Raw genomic sequence first — 20,851 nt, 5'->3', positions numbered from 1 at the left:
GAATGCGTGGAACGTGAGAGGGGTGGCGACCCCAGCCTTTGAAGAGCCTGTGACCTCTGTTGCTCCCCTTCTGCCGCTCAGTAAGGCATTAACAGACAGCCTGGAGGCGCTAGGCTCTTACCTCACACCACTTATCAAAACCTCTCAAAAACCCTCCCGTCCCAGACATGGGGCTTCCACAAAACAGGTGTCCTCCGAAGTAAACTCGTTTCAGACTCATATCTCAGCCTTGTCCTGTTTTTTTTTATTCTCGTCTTTAAGTGATAGACCTCCGTGTGAGAGAGAGAGAGAGAGAGAGAGACCGAGGGGTCCAGTATGAAAAAAGAAAATGTATGCACTCACTAACTGTAAGTCGCTCTGGATAAGAGCGTCTGCTAAATGACTAAAATTTAAAATGTATGTAAAATGTAGTTTGGAATGGAACCAGGCGAGCTACCAGGGCTGTGTATTTACATCCAACGGCCACACGGCGGCAGTATTGGGTTCGGAAAAGAAAATGTGTGGATGACCAAGTCAAAACACTACAATTAGGCCTAGCTGAGTGAAATTAGACATATTTATTGATAAATAACATCAATCAACCAATATATATATTGATTGTTCTCATGATTATGTGTTTGTGTCTTATGTTTTGATTTATGAATGTTAATAAATACACAGACAACCTTATTCTTTAGTGGGATGATTTTTATTGGTTTGTGATTATTAAAGTTTAAAACAAAGCAGCTGCAGCGATCATTTCAACAGACGGTAAAGATTCTATTTTGGAAAGACTGCACAGCAGAACACCCAGAGGAACAAAATGAGAGTAGAGTTCTAGAGAACACCAGTTAGAGTTCTAAATTCTAGGAGAATCCTAGCCTCCAGCCAGTAGTGTGCAGGATCCACACATGACATCTGCCATGGATTGAATAGCCCTGGTGTCTGACTTTAACAAGACATGTACCCCTAATGCATCCATAGTATTACTATCTTTCGTTTATCTGGTGAAAATGTGTTTCTGAGCCCTACTCAAACTGAGACCAGGATTCAATCCCAGCTCTTTGTCAGCTATGCGCCATTTAAAGGTAATTTCCGGTTGAGCCAACATATGCAACATTTATCATGAATGCAGTCTTATTGTCATATTATATTCAGTAGCCTATTGAATCCCAGCCTGAATATTCATTAGCCTATAGCAGGGTAAGGTCTGAATATTCAGAGATAGATAGATAGATAGATCGATAGATCGATAGATAGATAGATCGATAGATCGATAGATCGATAGATAGATAGATAGATAGATAGATAGATATAAAGTTATATACTTTTGTGGTGCACTTCACAAAATAGATGGTATCATGAGGAAGGAAAAGTATGTGGATATATTGAAGCAACATCTCAAGACATCAGCCAGGAAGTTAAAGCTTCGTCGCAAGTGGGTCTTCCAAATGGACAATGACCCCAAGCATACTTCCAAAGTTGTGGCAAAATGGCTTAAGGACAACAAAGTCAAGGAATTGGAGTGGCCATCACAAAGCCCTGACCTCAAGCCTATAGAAAATGTGTGGGCAGAACTGAAAAAGCGTGTGCGAGCAAGGAGGCCTACAAACCTGACTCAGTTACACCTGCTCTGTCAGGAGGAATGGGCCAAAACCCAACTTATTGTGGGAAGCTTGTGGAAGGCTACCTGAAACGTTTGACCCAAGTTAAACAATTTAAAGGCAAGACAACCAAATACTAATTGAGTGTATGTAAACTTCTGTCTCACTGGGAATGTGATGAAAGAAATAAAAGCTGAAATAAATCATTCTCCCGAGTGGTGCAGCGGTCTAAGGCACTGCATCTCAGTGCTTGACGTGTCACTACAGACCCCCTGGTTCGATTCCAGGCTGTATCACAACCGGCCGTGATTGGGAGTCCCATAGGGCGGCGCACAATTGGCCCAGCTTCGTCCGGCTTTGGCCGGTGTAGGCCGTCATTGTAAGAATTTGTTCTTAACTGACTTGTCTAGTTAAATAAAGGTTAAATAAAATAAAATAAAATAAAAAAATAACAATCTGACATTTCAAATTCTTAAAATAATGTGGTGATCCTAACTGACCTAGGACAGGGCATTTGTTACTAGGATTAAATGTCAGGAATTGTGAAAAACTGAGTTTAAATGTATTTGGCTAAGGTGTATGTAAACTTCCAACTTCAACTGTAGATAGATAGATAGATAGAGTGATAGATATACTCATATGTTAGATAGATAGATAGACTCATATGTTAGACAGATAGATGGTAGGGTTGGGTAGGGTACTCCTGCATTTGGTCATGTGTTTGGACTCTTCAGAGAGGTGGAGGGGGTGTTGCTACGAGGCTCCAGCCTCAGTTTGATTGGTCTTTTGGGCATCAGCAGACCCTGGATATCCATCTCCAACGGGATCTATAGAGAATAACAGAACAGACTATAACCCTGGTTGTCCATCTCCAATGGGATCTATAGAGAATAACAGAACAGAACAGAACCCTGGTTGTCCATCTCCAACAGGATCTATAGAGAATAACATGACAGAACAGAACATAACCCTGGTTGTCCATCTCCAACGGGATCTATAGAGAATAACAGAACAGAACATAACCCTGGTTGTCCATCTCCAACAGGATCTATAGAGAATAACATGACAGAACAGAACATAACCCTGGTTGTCCATCTCCAACAGGATCTATAGAGAATAACAGAACAGAACAGAACAGAACCCTGGTTGTCCATCTCCAACAGGATCTATAGAGAATAACAGAACAGAACATAACCCTGGTTGTCCATCTCCAACAGGATCTATAGAGAATAACAGAACAGAACATAACCCTGGTTGTCCATCTCCAACAGGATCTATAGAGAATAACATGACAGAACAGAACATAACCCTGGATATCCATCTCCAACAGGATCTATAGAGAATAACAGAACAGAACAGAACATAACCCTGGTTGTCCATCTCCAACAGGATCTATAGAGAATAACAGAACAGAACATAACCCTGGTTGTCCATCTCCAAAAGGATCTATAGAGAATAACAGAACAGAACATAACCCTGGTTGTCCATCTCCAACAGGATCTATAGAGAATAACAGAACAGAACATAACCCTGGTTGTCCATCTCCAACAGGATCTATAGAGAATAACAGAACAGAACAGAACATAACCCTGGTTGTCCATCTCCAACAGGATCTATAGAGAATAACAGAACAGAATATAACCCTGGTTGTCCATCTCCAACAGGATCTATAGAGAATAACAGAACAGAACATAACCCTGGTTGTCCATCTCCAACGGGATCTATAGAGAATAACAGAACAGAACATAACCCTGGTTGTCCATCTCCAACAGGATCTATAGAGAATAACAGAACAGAACATAACCCTGGTTGTCCATCTCCAACAGGATCTATAGAGAATAACAGAACAGAACATAACCCTGGTTGTCCATCTCCAACAGGATCTATAGAGAATAACAGAACAGAACATAACCCTGGTTGTCCATCTCCAACAGGAACTATAGAGAATAACATGACATGACAAAACATGATTGTGTCTCCCGAGTGGCGCAGTGGTCTAAGGCACTGCATTGCAGTGCTAGCTGTGCCACTAGAGATCCTGGTTAGAATCCAGGCTCTGTCGTAGCCGGACGCAACCAGGAGACCCATGGTGGCGGTGCACAATTGGCCCAGCGTCGTCCAGGGTAGGGGAGGGAATGGCCGGCAGGGATGTAGCTCAGTTGATAGAGCATGGCGTTTGCAACGCCAGGGGTTGCGGGTTCGATTCCCATGGGGGGGTATGAAAAATTATAAATAATGTATGCACTCACTAACTGTAAGTCGCTCTGGATAAGAGCGTCTGCTAAATGACGTAAATGTAACATGACATAGCATATATCTATTTATTTCAAGGACTGCAGATGTAAATGAGCTGTTAGCTAAATCTGGTGCAACTTCTCACTTCTGAGACTTTTGTTTCACCTTGTCCCTGTCCAAAGAGACGAAATAAATTATTTAACCCTGTATGTCAATCTCCAACTATGAGACGCTTTGTGAATACGGGCCCTTGGATTCAACAACTTGCATTATGGGATAATGTCCATTGAAAGTGTGTTTTAGACCAGGACAAGGTTTAATACTGTGGTCCTTTGTAGCTCAGTTGGTAGAGCATGGGCCTTGTAACGCCAGGTTAACGGGGACCACCCATACCTAAAATGTATGCATGACTATATGTCACTTTGGATAAAAGCATCCTGCTAAAGGGATATATATTATTGTTATTTATATTATCTTATAATTATGTGTCCATGATCTCCAACTCGCTGGTTGGACACTACTGTTTATGTGTGTGTGTGGGCGTGGGCGTGTTGTGTTGATCTTTGGACGTCTGATAACTCCTGTTACATAACCCTCCCCAGCCTTAACCACAATTATAGGATTAGATCCCAGAGCCCCCAGTACTAACAGGAACCATTACACACTAACCTAACCACTGATCTAGGACCAGATTCCCCTGACCCAGTACTAACCTGAACCATTACACACTAACCTAACCACTGATCTAGGACCAGATTCCACTGACCCAGTACTAACCTGAACCATTAGACAGTAACCTAACCACAGATCTAGAGCGCCCCCCAGTGTCTTTATGTGTGAAGTGTCAACATAGAGTTGAATGCAGGACTAGGGAGAATCTCAATTGCATTTCCTTGATTCCTCGCATTCCTTCTCATCCAATGGGTTTTGAGGAGGAGGCGTGGATAGAGAACCGCGAGGAATCAAGGAAAGACAATTGAGATTCTTCCTTATTTGCAACGATGGCGCTGACTATGCTAAAACAGGCGCTGACCATGTTATAACAGGTGGAGACCATGTTAAAAAAGGTGGTGACCATGCTAAAACAGGTGGTGACCATGTTAAAACAGGCGCTGACCATGTTATAACAGGTGGTGACCATGTTAAAACAGGTGGTGACCATGCTAAAACAGGTGGTGACCATGTTAAAACAGGTGGTGACCATGTTAAAACAGGTGGTGACCATGTTATAACAGGTCCATGTTAAAACAGGTGGTGCCATGTTAAAACAGGCGCTGACCATGTTATAACAGGTGGTGACCATGTTAAAACAGGTGGTGACCATGCTAAAACAGGTGGTGACCATGTTAAAACAGGTGGTGACCATGTTAAAACAGGTGGTGACCATGTTATAACAGGTCCATGTTAAAACAGGTGGTGACCATGCTAAAACAGGTCCATGTTAAAACAGGTGGTGACCATGTTAATACAGGTGGTGACCATGTTAAAACAGGTGGTGACCATGCTAAAACAGGTCCATGTTAAAACAGGTGGTGACCATGTTAAAACAGGTGGTGACCATGTTAAAACAGGTGGTGACCATGTTAAAACAGGTCCATGTTAAAACAGGTCCATGTTAAAACAGGTGGGGTCCATGTATAAAAAAACAGGTCCATGTTAAAACAGGTGGTGACCATGTTAAAACAGGTGGTGACCATGTTAAAACAGGCGGTGACCATGTTAAAACAGGTGGTGACCATGTTAAAACAGGTCCATGTTAAAACAGGTGGTGACCATGTTAAAAAAAGTGGTACCATGTTAAACAGGTGGTGACCATGTTAAAACAGGCGGTGACCATGTTAAAACAGGTGGTGACCATGTTAAAACAGGTCCATGTTAAAACAGGTGGTGACCATGTTAAAACAGGTGGTGACCATGTTAAACAGGTGGTGACCATGTTAAAACAGGCGGTGACCATGTTAAAACAGGCGGTGACCATGTTAAAACAGGTGGTGTCCATGTTAAAACAGGTCCATGTTAAAACAGGTGGTGACCGTGTTAAACAGGTCATGACCATGCTAAAACTGGTGGTGACCATGTTAAAATAGGTTGTGACCATGTTAAAACAAGAGGTGACCATGCTAAAACAGGTGGTGACCATGTTAAAACAGGTGGTGACCATGTTAAAACAGGTGGTGACCATGCTAAAACAGGTCCGTGTTAAAACAGGTGGTGACCATGCTAAAACAGGTCTATGTTAAAACAGATGGTAACATTTTTACATTTTAGTCATTTAGCAGACGCTCTTATCCAGAGCGACTTACATGAGCAATTACGTTAAGTGCCTTGCTCAAGGGCACATAAACAGATTTTTCACCTAGTCGGCTCGGAAATTAGAACCAGCGACCTTTCGGTTACTGGCACAACGCTCTTAACCACTAAGCTATCTGCCGCTACCAAGTTAACCAAGTTAAATCAGCTCCATGTTAAAACAAGTGCTGCGGCAAGTTACAGCCTCTATCCAACTCTATGAATGATACTGATATTTGATTATGTCATATTCCGTCTGCTCAGGTGAGCGTCTCACCTCGGTCTCGTCGCAGACGGAGAATGTGAAACTCTGGAGGATCTCGACCATGGCCAGTTTGATCATGATCAGGGCGAAACGCATCCCGATACAGTTCCTGGGCCCCGCCCCGAATGGCATGTACGTGTACGGGTCAATAGACTCCTTGTTCTCCTTACTGAACCTGGACAGGGAGAGGGCAGACACATTACACATTGGATTGGAGTTGATTTGGGGTTGTGGTTCAGTCACATTACACATTGTATTGTAGTTGATTTGTGGTTGTGGTTCAGTCACATTACACATTGTATTGTAGTTGATTTGTGGTTGTGGTTCAGTCACATTACACATTGGATTGTAGTTGATTTGTGGTTGTGGTTCAGTCACATTACACATTGGATTGTAGTTGATTTGTGGTTGTGGTTCATTCACATTACACATTGTATTGTAGTTGATTTGTGGTTGTATTTCTGTCATATTACATTGTAGTTGATTTGTGGTTGTGGTTCAGTCACATTACACATTGTATTGTAGTTGATTTGTGGTTGTGGTTCTGTCGCATTACATTGTAGTTGATTTGTGGTTGTGGTTCAGTCACATTACACATTGTATTGTAGTTGATTTGTGGTTGTGGTTCTGTCGCATTACATTGTAGTTGATTTGTGGTTGTGGTTCAGTCACATTACACATTGTATTGTAGTTGATTTGTGGTTGTGGTTCAGTCACATTGTATTGTAGTTGATTTGTGGTTGTCGTTCAGTCACATTACACATTGTATTGTAGTTGATTTGTGGTTGTGGTTCAGTCACATTACACATTGTATTGTAGTTGATTTGTGGTTGTATTTCTGTCACATTACATTGTAGTTGATTTGTGGTTGTGGTAAAAACACATTACACATTGTATTGTAGTTGATTTGTGGTTGTGGTTCAGTCACATTACACATTGTATTGTAGTTGATTTGTGGTTGTATTTCTGTCACATTACATTGTAGTTGATTTGTGGTTGTGGTTCTGTCGCATTACATTGTAGTTGATTTGTGTTTGTGGTTCATTCACATTGTATTGTAGTTGATTTGTGGTTGTGGTTCAGTCACATTACACATTGTATTGTAGTTGATTTGTGGTTGTGGTTCAGTCACATTGTATTGTAGTTAATTTGTGGTTATGGTTCAGTCACATTACACATTGTATTGTAGTTGATTTGTGGTTGTGGTTCAGTCACATTACACATTCTATTGCAGTTGATTTGTGGTTGTGGTTCAGTCACATTACACATTATATTGTAGTTGATTTGTGGTTGTGGTTCAGTCACATTACATTGTATTGTAGTTGATTTGTGGTTGTGGTTCAGTCACATTACACATTGTATTGTAGTTGATTTGTGGTTGTATTTCTGTCACATTACATTGTAGTTGATTTGTGGTTGTGGTAAAAACACATTACACATTGTATTGTAGTTGATTTGTGGTTGTGGTTCAGTCACATTACACATTGTATTGTAGTTGATTTGTGGTTGTATTTCTGTCACATTACATTGTAGTTGATTTGTGGTTGTGGTTCTGTCGCATTACATTGTAGTTGATTTGTGGTTGTGGTTCAGTCACATTACACATTGTATTGTAGTTGATTTGTGGTTGTGGTTCAGTCACATTGTATTGTAGTTGATTTGTGGTTGTGGTTCCGTCACATTACACATTGTATTGTAGTTGATTTGTGGTTGTGGTTCAGTCACATTACACATTGTATTGTAGTTGATTTGTGGTTGTATTTCTGTCACATTACATTGTAGTTGATTTGTGGTTGTGGTAAAAACACATTACACATTCTATTGTAGTTGATTTGTGGTTGTGGTTCAGTCACATTACACATTGTATTGTAGTTGATTTGTGGTTGTATTTCTGTCACATTACATTGTAGTTGATTTGTGGTTGTGGTTCTGTCGCATTACATTGTAGTTGATTTGTGGTTGTGGTTCAGTCACATTGTATTGTAGTTGATTTGTGGTTGTGGTTCAGTCACATTACACATTGTATTGTAGTTGATTTGTGGTTGTGGTTCAGTCACATTACACATTGTATTGTAGTTGATTTGTGGTTGTCGTTCAGAACATTACACATTGTATTGTAGTTGATTTGTGGTTGTGGTTCAGTCACATTACACATTGTATTGTAGTTGATTTGTGGTTGTGGTTCTGTCGCATTACACATTGTATTGTAATTGATTTGTGGTTGTGGTTCTGTCGCATTGGATTGTAGTTGATTTGTGGTTATGGTTCAGTCACATTACACATTGTATTGTAGTTGATTTGTGGTTGTGGTTCAGTCACATTACACATTGTATTGTAGTTGATTTGTGGTTGTGGTTCAGTCACATTACACATTGTATTGTAGTTGATTTGTGGTTGTGGTTCAGTCACATTACACATTGTATTGTAGTTGATTTGTGGTTGTGGTTCAGTCACATTACACATTGTATTGTAGTTGATTTGTGGTTGTGGTTCTGTCGCATTACATTGTAGTTGATTTGTGGTTGTGGTTCAGTCACATTACACATTGTATTGTAGTTGATTTGTGGTTGTGGTTCAGTCACATTGTATTGTAGTTGATTTGTGGTTGTGGTTCAGTCACATTACACATTGTATTGTAGTTGATTTGTGGTTGTGGTTCAGTCACATTACACATTGTATTGTAGTTGATTTGTGGTTGTATTTCTGTCACATTACATTGTAGTTGATTTGTGGTTGTGGTTCAGTCACATTACACATTGTATTGTAGTTGATTTGTGGTTGTGGTTCTGTCGCATTACATTGTAGTTGATTTGTGGTTGTGGTTCAGTCACATTACACATTGTATTGTAGTTGATTTGTGGTTGTGGTTCTGTCGCATTACATTGTAGTTGATTTGTGGTTGTGGTTCAGTCACATTACACATTGTATTGTAGTTGATTTGTGGTTGTGGTTCAGTCACATTGTATTGTAGTTGATTTGTGGTTGTGGTTCAGTCACATTACACATTGTATTGTAGTTGATTTGTGGTTGTGGTTCAGTCACATTACACATTGTATTGTAGTTGATTTGTGGTTGTATTTCTGTCACATTACATTGTAGTTGATTTGTGGTTGTGGTAAAAACACATTACACATTGTATTGTAGTTGATTTGTGGTTGTGGTTCAGTCACATTACACATTGTATTGTACTTGATTTGTGGTTGTATTTCTGTCACATTACATTGTAGTTGATTTGTGTTTGTGGTTCTGTCGCATTACATTGTAGTTGATTTGTGTTTGTGGTTCATTCACATTGTATTGTAGTTGATTTGTGGTTGTGGTTCAGTCACATTACACATTGTATTGTAGTTGATTTGTGGTTGTGGTTCAGTCACATTGTATTGTAGTTGATTTGTGGTTGTGGTTCAGTCACATTACACATTGTATTGTAGTTGATTTGTGGTTGTGGTTCAGTCACATTACACATTGTATTGTAGTTGATTTGTGGTTGTATTTCTGTCACATTACATTGTAGTTGATTTGTGGTTGTGGTAAAAACACATTACACATTGTATTGTAGTTGATTTGTGGTTGTGGTTCAGTCACATTACACATTGTATTGTAGTTGATTTGTGGTTGTATTTCTGTCACATTACATTGTAGTTGATTTGTGGTTGTGGTTCAGTCACATTACACATTGTATTGTAGTTGATTTGTGGTTGTGGTTCAGTCACATTGTATTGTAGTTGATTTGTGGTTGTGGTTCAGTCACATTACACATTGTATTGTAGTTGATTTGTGGTTGTATTTCTGTCACATTACATTGTAGTTGATTTGTGGTTGTGGTAAAAACACATTACACATTGTATTGTAGTTGATTTGTGGTTGTGGTTCAGTCACATTACACATTGTATTGTAGTTGATTTGTGGTTGTGGTTCAGTCACATTGTATTGTAGTTGATTTGTGGTTGTGGTTTCGTCACATTACACATTGTATTGTAGTTGATTTGTGGTTGTGGTTCAGTCACATTACACATTGTATTGTAGTTGATTTGTGGTTGTGGTTCAGTCACATTGTATTGTCACCTCCGAGGCAGAGATGATGCAGTGTCTGAAGCTGGGTGCTCTGTCCCGTACCACGGCCAGCACCCAGATGAACGTCCAGAGCTCGCGCTCCCATGCCATCTTCACCATCCACCTGTGCCAAGTCAGAGTCTGCACTCCGGACGACAGCGTACGTGGCATCGCACCACTGGGCTGGAGCTCTCTAGAGCCAAGCCTAAGATAGGATACGCTTTTCACAGTCTATTTCACTGGCTGTTCTATTTTCACTTAGCTGTTTTCCCTGTCATTCTTTAGAAATTACATGATAAAAAGGTTATTAGGCTGCATAATCATTGCCATTTTATTTGGGGGTTGTTGTAACAAACAACCACTTGTTTGTTGCCAATTGTGAAAATACACATTAATAACATGTAGTTTCCTAGTATTTATGAGATAAACCATAAACACCCCAGCTGATTAACAAGAGGACTGTGAAATGCAGCGTTACCCAAGCCTCCCACACAGCTCCCCAGCCAACGACACAGCTCCCCACACAGCATATCTCCCCACATAGCTCCCAATGGACACACACACCAGCTGGACATGATGTCACCCTCCTCTCCCTGCCCGCTGATTACATGGACAATATACAGGCTGTTACGGATACAGATAGGCCTATGCACTGGTGTTGTTATTGAGAGTTATAATGGAAGACGAACACCAGTTATATTTCTCTCATAGGCCTAAACTGTGGTCCTCTGTAGCTCAGCTGGTAGAGCACGGCGCTTGTAACGCCAAGGTAGTGGGGTCGAACCCCGGGACCACCCATATACAAAAAAAAAAAATGTATGCACGCATGACTGTAAGTCGCTTTGGATAAAAGCGTCTGCTAAATGGCATATTATTATTATTATTATTATTGTAGTTGATTTGTGGTTGTGGTTTCGTCACATTACACATTGTATTGTAGTTGATTTGTGGTTGTGGTTCAGTCACATTACACATTGTATTGTAGTTGATTTGTGGTTGTATTTCTGTCACATTACATTGTAGTTGATTTGTGGTTGTGGTAAAAACACATTACACATTCTATTGTAGTTGATTTGTGGTTGTGGTTCAGTCACATTACACATTGTATTGTAGTTGATTTGTGGTTGTATTTCTGTCACATTACATTGTAGTTGATTTGTGGTTGTGGTTCTGTCGCATTACATTGTAGTTGATTTGTGGTTGTGGTTCAGTCACATTGTATTGTAGTTGATTTGTGGTTGTGGTTCAGTCACATTACACATTGTATTGTAGTTGATTTGTGGTTGTGGTTCAGTCACATTACACATTGTATTGTAGTTGATTTGTGGTTGTCGTTCAGAACATTACACATTGTATTGTAGTTGATTTGTGGTTGTGGTTCAGTCACATTACACATTGTATTGTAGTTGATTTGTGGTTGTGGTTCTGTCGCATTACACATTGTATTGTAGTTGATTTGTGGTTGTGGTTCTGTCGCATTGGATTGTAGTTGATTTGTGGTTATGGTTCAGTCACATTACACATTGTATTGTAGTTGATTTGTGGTTGTGGTTCAGTCACATTACACATTGTATTGTAGTTGATTTGTGGTTGTGGTTCAGTCACATTACACATTGTATTGTAGTTGATTTGTGGTTGTGGTTCAGTCACATTACACATTGTATTGTAGTTGATTTGTGGTTGTGGTTCAGTCACATTACACATTGTATTGTAGTTGATTTGTGGTTGTGGTTCTGTCGCATTACATTGTAGTTGATTTGTGGTTGTGGTTCAGTCACATTACACATTGTATTGTAGTTGATTTGTGGTTGTGGTTCAGTCACATTGTATTGTAGTTGATTTGTGGTTGTGGTTCAGTCACATTACACATTGTATTGTAGTTGATTTGTGGTTGTGGTTCAGTCACATTACACATTGGATTGTAGTTGATTTGTGGTTGTGGTTCATTCACATTACACATTGTATTGTAGTTGATTTGTGGTTGTATTTCTGTCACATTACATTGTAGTTGATTTGTGGTTGTGGTTCAGTCACATTACACATTGTATTGTAGTTGATTTGTGGTTGTGGTTCTGTCGCATTACATTGTAGTTGATTTGTGGTTGTGGTTCAGTCACATTACACATTGTATTGTAGTTGATTTGTGGTTGTGGTTCTGTCGCATTACATTGTAGTTGATTTGTGGTTGTGGTTCAGTCACATTACACATTGTATTGTAGTTGATTTGTGGTTGTGGTTCAGTCACATTGTATTGTAGTTGATTTGTGGTTGTGGTTCAGTCACATTACACATTGTATTGTAGTTGATTTGTGGTTGTGGTTCAGTCACATTACACATTGTATTGTAGTTGATTTGTGGTTGTATTTCTGTCACATTATATTGTAGTTGATTTGTGGTTGTGGTAAAAACACATTACACATTGTATTGTAGTTGATTTGTGGTTGTGGTTCAGTTACATTACACATTGTATTGTAGTTGATTTGTGGTTGTATTTCTGTCACATTACATTGTAGTTGATTTGTGGTTGTGGTTCTGTCGCATTACATTGTAGTTGATTTGTGTTTGTGGTTCATTCACATTGTATTGTAGTTGATTTGTGGTTGTGGTTCAGTCACATTACACATTGTATTGTAGTTGATTTGTGGTTGTGGTTCAGTCACATTGTATTGTAGTTAATTTGTGGTTGTGGTTCAGTCACATTACACATTGTATTGTAGTTGATTTGTGGTTGTGGTTCAGTCACATTACACATTCTATTGCAGTTGATTTGTGGTTGTGGTTCAGTCACATTACACATTGTATTGTAGTTGATTTGTGGTTGTGGTTCAGTCACATTGTATTGTAGTTGATTTGTGGTTGTGGTTCCGTCACATTACACATTGTATTGTAGTTGATTTGTGGTTGTGGTTCAGTCACATTACACATTGTATTGTAGTTGATTTGTGGTTGTATTTCTGTCACATTACATTGTAGTTGATTTGTGGTTGTGGTAAAAACACATTACACATTCTATTGTAGTTGATTTGTGGTTGTGGTTCAGTCACATTACACATTGTATTGTAGTTGATTTGTGGTTGTATTTCTGTCACATTACATTGTAGTTGATTTGTGGTTGTGGTTCTGTCGCATTACATTGTAGTTGATTTGTGGTTGTGGTTCAGTCACATTGTATTGTAGTTGATTTGTGGTTGTGGTTCAGTCACATTACACATTGTATTGTAGTTGATTTGTGGTTGTGGTTCATTCACATTACACATTGTATTGTAGTTGATTTGTGGTTGTATTTCTGTCACATTACATTGTAGTTGATTTGTGGTTGTGGTTCAGTCACATTACACATTGTATTGTAGTTGATTTGTGGTTGTGGTTCTGTCGCATTACATTGTAGTTGATTTGTGGTTGTGGTTCAGTCACATTACACATTGTATTGTAGTTGATTTGTGGTTGTGGTTCTGTCGCATTACATTGTAGTTGATTTGTGGTTGTGGTTCAGTCACATTACACATTGTATTGTAGTTGATTTGTGGTTGTGGTTCAGTCACATTGTATTGTAGTTGATTTGTGGTTGTGGTTCAGTCACATTACACATTGTATTGTAGTTGATTTGTGGTTGTGGTTCAGTCACATTACACATTGTATTGTAGTTGATTTGTGGTTGTATTTCTGTCACATTATATTGTAGTTGATTTGTGGTTGTGGTAAAAACACATTACACATTGTATTGTAGTTGATTTGTGGTTGTGGTTCAGTTACATTACACATTGTATTGTAGTTGATTTGTGGTTGTATTTCTGTCACATTACATTGTAGTTGATTTGTGGTTGTGGTTCTGTCGCATTACATTGTAGTTGATTTGTGTTTGTGGTTCATTCACATTGTATTGTAGTTGATTTGTGGTTGTGGTTCAGTCACATTACACATTGTATTGTAGTTGATTTGTGGTTGTGGTTCAGTCACATTGTATTGTAGTTAATTTGTGGTTGTGGTTCAGTCACATTACACATTGTATTGTAGTTGATTTGTGGTTGTGGTTCAGTCACATTACACATTCTATTGCAGTTGATTTGTGGTTGTGGTTCAGTCACATTACACATTGTATTGTAGTTGATTTGTGGTTGTGGTTCAGTCACATTGTATTGTAGTTGATTTGTGGTTGTGGTTCCGTCACATTACACATTGTATTGTAGTTGATTTGTGGTTGTGGTTCAGTCACATTACACATTGTATTGTAGTTGATTTGTGGTTGTATTTCTGTCACATTACATTGTAGTTGATTTGTGGTTGTGGTAAAAACACATTACACATTCTATTGTAGTTGATTTGTGGTTGTGGTTCAGTCACATTACACATTGTATTGTAGTTGATTTGTGGTTGTATTTCTGTCACATTACATTGTAGTTGATTTGTGGTTGTGGTTCTGTCGCATTACATTGTAGTTGATTTGTGGTTGTGGTTCAGTCACATTGTATTGTAGTTGATTTGTGGTTGTGGTTCAGTCACATTACACATTGTATTGTAGTTGATTTGTGGTTGTGGTTCAGTCACATTACACATTGTATTGTAGTTGATTTGTGGTTGTCGTTCAGAACATTACACATTGTATTGTAGTTGATTTGTGGTTGTGGTTCAGTCACATTACACATTGTATTGTAGTTGATTTGTGGTTGTGGTTCTGTCGCATTACACATTGTATTGTAGTTGATTTGTGGTTGTGGTTCTGTCGCATTGGATTGTAGTTGATTTGTGGTTATGGTTCAGTCACATTACACATTGTATTGTAGTTGATTTGTGGTTGTGGTTCAGTCACATTACACATTGTATTGTAGTTGATTTGTGGTTGTGGTTCAGTCACATTACACATTGTATTGTAGTTGATTTGTGGTTGTGGTTCAGTCACATTACACATTGTATTGTAGTTGATTTGTGGTTGTGGTTCAGTCACATTACACATTGTATTGTAGTTGATTTGTGGTTGTGGTTCTGTCGCATTACATTGTAGTTGATTTGTGGTTGTGGTTCAGTCACATTACACATTGTATTGTAGTTGATTTGTGGTTGTGGTTCAGTCACATTGTATTGTAGTTGATTTGTGGTTGTGGTTCAGTCACATTACACATTGTATTGTAGTTGATTTGTGGTTGTGGTTCAGTCACATTACACATTGTATTGTAGTTGATTTGTGGTTGTGGTTCAGTCACATTACACATTGTATTGTAGTTGATTTGTGGTTGTCGTTCAGAACATTACACATTGTATTGTAGTTGATTTGTGGTTGTGGTTCAGTCACATTACACATTGTATTGTAGTTGATTTGTGGTTGTGGTTCTGTCGCATTACACATTGTATTGTAGTTGATTTGTGGTTGTGGTTCTGTCGCATTGGATTGTAGTTGATTTGTGGTTATGGTTCAGTCACATTACACATTGTATTGTAGTTGATTTGTGGTTGTGGTTCAGTCACATTACACATTGTATTGTAGTTGATTTGTGGTTGTGGTTCAGTCACATTACACATTGTATTGTAGTTGATTTGTGGTTGTGGTTCAGTCACATTACACATTGTATTGTAGTTGATTTGTGGTTGTGGTTCAGTCACATTACACATTGTATTGTAGTTGATTTGTGGTTGTGGTTCTGTCGCATTACATTGTAGTTGATTTGTGGTTGTGGTTCAGTCACATTACACATTGTAGTTGATTTGTGGTTGTGGTTCAGTCACATTGTATTGTAGTTGATTTGTGGTTGTGGTTCAGTCACATTGTATTGTAGTTGATTTGTGGTTGTGGTTCAGTCACATTACACATTGTATTGTAGTTGATTTGTGGTTGTGGTTCAGTCACATTACACATTGTATTGTAGTTGATTTGTGGTTGTGGTTCAGTCACATTACACATTGTATTGTAGTTGATTTGTGGTTGTGGTTCAGACATATTACGTTGTAGTTGATTTGTGGTTGTGGTTAAGTCACATTACACATTGTATTGTAGTTGATTTGTGGTTGTGGTTCAGACAACACATTGCATTGCAGTATAATGATGCACTGTAGTTGTGGTTACATTGCAGCAGTGTGTTTATCCTTGTATTGTAGTAAAGTAGTGCTTTTGAAATGGTGGTTGTGCTGTGGTTGTGCTGTGGTTGTGATGTGGTTGAATTGTGGTTGTATTGTGGTTGTGAAGTGGTTGTATTGTGGTTGTGCCGTGGTTACGGTGCGGTCCAGTACCTCTCTGGTTTGAACTCCTCAGGGTCGGACCAGATCTCTGGGTCGCGGTGGAGTGTCCACGTGGGAACCATGACAACGCAGTCTTTGGGGATGACGATGCCGTTGATCTCCACCGTCTTCTTGGCGACCCTCTCCAGTCGGCCGAAGATGGGATACAGTCTCAGAGACTCGTTCAACACACTGTCCAGATAGTCCATCTGCATCAGAGCTTCGTACTGGATAGGAGCCTGAACCGGGGTTACACATACATCAGTACCTCAACACATCTGGCACCGGGGCTACACATACATCAGTACCTCAACACATCTGGCACCGGGGTTAGACACACATCAGTACCTCAACACATCTGGCACCGGGGTTACACACACATCAGTACCTCAACACATCTGGCACCGGGGTTACACACACATCAGTACCTCACCACATCTGGCACCGGGGCTACACACACATCAGTACCTCACCACATCTGGCACCGGGGTTACACACACATCAGTACCTCAACACATCTGGCACCGGGGTTACACACACATCAGTACCTCAACACATCTGGCACCGGGGTTACACACACATCAGTACCTCAACACATCTGGCACCGGGGTTACACACACATCAGTACCTCAACACATCTGGCACCGGGGTTACACACACAGCAGTACCTCACCACATCTGGCACCGGGGCTACACACACATCAGTACCTCACCACATCTGGCACCGGGGTTACACATACATCAGTACCTCAACACATCTGGCACCGGGGCTACACACACATCAGTACCTCACCACATCTGGCACCGGGGTTACACACACATCAGTACCTCACCTCATCTGGCACCGGGGTTACACACACATCAGTACCTCACCACATCTGACACCGGGGTTACACATATATCAGTATCTCAACATATCTGGCACCGGGGTTACACGTACATCAGTACCTCAACACATCTGACACCGGGGTTACACATATATCAGTACCTCAACACATCTGACACCGGGGTTACAAACACATGTGAATACTTACACTACCGGTCACAAGTTTTAGAACATCCACTCATTCAAGGGTTTTTGTTTATTTTTTACTATTTTCTACATTGTAGAATAATAGTGAAGACATCAAAACTATGAAATAACTCATATGGAATCATGTAGTAACCATACAACTGTTAAACAAATCAAAATATATTTTATATTTGAGATTCTTCAAATAGCCACCCTTTGCCTTGATGACAGCACTGCACACTCTTGGCATTCTCTCAACCATCTTCATGAGGTAGTCACCTGGAATGCATTTCAATTAACAGGTGTGCCTTCTTAAAAGTTAATTTGTGGAATTTCTTTCCTTCTTAAGCCAATCAGTTGTGTTGTGACAAGATAGAGGGGTACACAGAAGATAGCCCTATTTGGTAAAAGACCAAGTCCCTATTATGGCAAGAACAGCTCAAATAAGCAAAGAGAAATGACAGTCCATCATTACTTTACATTTTAATAATTAATTAACAATACGGAACATTTCAAGAACTTTGAAAGTTTCTTTAAGTGCAGTTGCAACAACCCATCAAGCGCTATGATGAAACTGGCTCTCATGAGGACCGCCACAGGAATGGAAGACCCAGAGTTACCTCTGCTGCAGAGGATAAGTTCATTAGAGTTACCAGCCTCAGAAATTGCAACCTAAATAAATGCTTCACAGAGTTCAAGTAACAGACACATCTCAACATCAACAGTTCAGAGGAGACTGTGTGAATCAGGCCTTCAAACCACTACTAAAGGACATCAATAAGAAGAAGAGACTTGCATGGGCCAAGAAACACAAGCAATGGACATTAGACCGGAGGAAATTTGTCCTTTGGTCTGGACTCCAAATTGGAGATTTTTGGATCTGTCACACCCTGGCTCTGGGACTCATTATGTTGAGCCAGGGTGTGTTCGTTCTATGTGTTCTGTTTCTATGTTGGGTGTTCTAGGTTGTTTATTTCTATGTTTGACTGAGTGACTCCCAATCAGAGGCAACGAGTGTCAGCTGTGTGCTGGTTGTCTCTGATTGGGAGCCATATTTAACTGTCTGTGTTTCACTTTGTGTTTGTGGGTTTTTGTTCCGTGTTTGGTCATTGTCACTGAGGACTTCACGAGTCGTTTATTGTTTTGTTATTTCATGTGTATGCTTTAATTAAATAAAGCAAGTATGTTCGCAACTAACGCTGCGCTTTGGTCCACTCCTTCATACGACGTTCGTGACAGGATCCAAACGCTGTGTCTTTGTGATACGCGATGTGTATTTCCCACCATAAAGCATGGAGGAGGAGGTGTGATGTGTGGGGGTGCTTTGCTGGTGACACTGTCTGTGATTTATTTAGAATTCAAGGAACACTTAACCAGCATGGCTACCTCAGCATTCTGCAGCGATACGCCATCCCATCTGGTTTGTGCTTAGTGGGATTATCATTTGTTTTCTCAATAGGACAATGACCCAACACACCTCCAGGCTGTGTAAGGACTATTTTTCCAAGAAGGAGAGTGATGGAGTGCTGCATCAGATGACCTGGCCTCCACAATCCCCCAACTTCAACCAAATTGAGATGGTTTGGGATGAGTCAGACCGCAGAGTGAAGGACAAGCAGCCAACAAGTGCTCAGCATATGTGGGAACTCCTTCAAGACTGTTGGAAAAGCATTCCAGGTGAAGCTGGTTGAGAGAATGCAAAGAGTGTGCAAAGCTGTCATCAAGAAAAGGGTGGCTATTTGAAGAATCTCAAATATAAAATATATTTGGATTTGTTTAACACTTTTTTGGTTACTACATGATTCCATATGTGTTATTTCATAGTTTTGATGTCTTCACTATTATTTTACAGTGTAGAAAATAGTAAAAATAAAGAAAAACCCTTGAATGAGTAGGTATTCTAAAACTTTTGACCGGTAGTGTACATCAGTACCTCACCACATCTGACACCGGGGTTACTTTGATGGAGAACACAGTATCTATCTCCTCCTGCAGTTTGGTCATGGTGTGGGGGTTACTTTAATGGGGAACACAGTATCTATCTCCTCCTGCAGTTTGGTCATGGTGTGGGGGTTACCTTGTTGGGGAACACAGTATCTATCTCCTCCTGCAGTTTGGTCATGGTGTGGGGGTTACCTTGTTGGGGAACACAGTATCTACCTCCTCCTGCAGTTTGGTCATGGTGTGGGGGTTACCTTGTTGGGGAACAGAGTATCTATCTCCTCCTGCAGTTTGGTCATGGTGTGGGGGTTACCTTGTTGGGGAACACAGTATCTAACTCCTCCTGCAGTTTGGTCATGGTGTGGGGGTTACCTTGTTGGGGAACAGAGTATCTATCTCCTCCTGCAGTTTGGTCATGGTGTGGGGTTACCTTGTTGGGGAACACAGTATCTATCTCCTCCTGCAGTTTGGTCATGGTGTGGGGGTTACCTTGTTGGGGAACACAGTATCTAACTCCTCCTGCAGTTTGGTCATGGTGTGGGGCTTACCTTGTTGGGGAACACAGTATCTATCTCCTCCTGCAGTTTGGTCATGGTGTGGGGGTTACCTTGTTGGGGAACACAGTATCTATCTCCTCCTGCAGTTTGGTCATGGTGTGGGGGTTACCTTGTTGGGGAACACAGTATCTATCTCCTCCTGCAGTTTGGTCATGGTGTGGGGGTTACCTTGTTGGGGAACACAGTATCTATCTCCTCCTGCAGTTTGGTCATGGTGTGGGGGTTACCTTGTTGGGGAACACAGTATCTATCTCCTCCTGCAGTTTGGTCATGGTGTGGGGGTTACCTTGTTGGGGAACACAGTATCTATCTCCTCCTGCAGTTTGGTCATGGTGTGGGGGTTACCTTGTTGGGGAACACAGTATCTATCTCCTCCTGCAGTTTGGTCATGGTGTGGGGGTTACCTTGTTGGGGAACACAGTATCTATCTCCTCCTGCAGTTTGGTCATGGTGTGGGGGTTACCTTGTTGGGGAACACAGTATCTATCTCCTCCTGCAGTTTGGTCATGGTGTGGGGGTTACCTTGTTGGGGAACACAGTATCTATCTCCTCCTGCAGTTTGGTCATGGTGTGGGGGTTACCTTGTTGGGGAACACAGTATCTATTTCCTCCTGCAGTTTGGTCATGGTGTGGGGGTTACCTTGTTGGGGAACACAGTATCTATCTCCTCCTGCAGTTTGGTCATGGTGTGGGGGTTACCTTGTTGGGG

At 40.4% G+C, this 20,851-nt stretch overlaps 1 protein-coding gene across 3 annotated transcripts; it reads right to left on the bottom strand.

Moving 5' to 3' along the window:
* Positions 1-669: 669 nt before the first annotated feature.
* Positions 670-20,845, bottom strand: LOC311114851 (cytochrome P450 3A27-like). Of its 3 annotated transcripts, none has more exons than XM_084190079.1 (4): positions 20,724-20,845; positions 16,645-16,871; positions 6,385-6,547; positions 670-2,410 (listed from the first exon to the last, which is right to left on the bottom strand). In XM_084190079.1, exons 1-4 carry the CDS (start codon positions 20,766-20,768, stop codon positions 2,297-2,299), a joined length of 549 nt encoding a protein of 182 aa, XP_084046205.1. In that variant the 5' UTR covers positions 20,769-20,845; the 3' UTR covers positions 670-2,296. The 3 variants fall into 3 exon arrangements, with proteins under 3 accessions (XP_084046205.1, XP_084046206.1, XP_084046207.1); XM_084190080.1 differs by lacking the exon at positions 20,724-20,845 and adding an exon at positions 19,840-19,899; XM_084190081.1 differs by lacking the exon at positions 670-2,410 and adding an exon at positions 2,916-3,304.
* Positions 20,846-20,851: the final 6 nt, after the last annotated feature.

Source organism: Coregonus lavaretus (assembly GCF_964263955.1).
Source record: "Coregonus lavaretus genome assembly, contig: HAP1_SCAFFOLD_1399, whole genome shotgun sequence".
NCBI lineage: Eukaryota > Metazoa > Chordata > Actinopteri > Salmoniformes > Salmonidae > Coregonus > Coregonus lavaretus.
The sequence above is the reverse complement of the archived record's forward strand: the minus strand, read 5'-3'. Positions and strand labels throughout refer to the sequence as shown.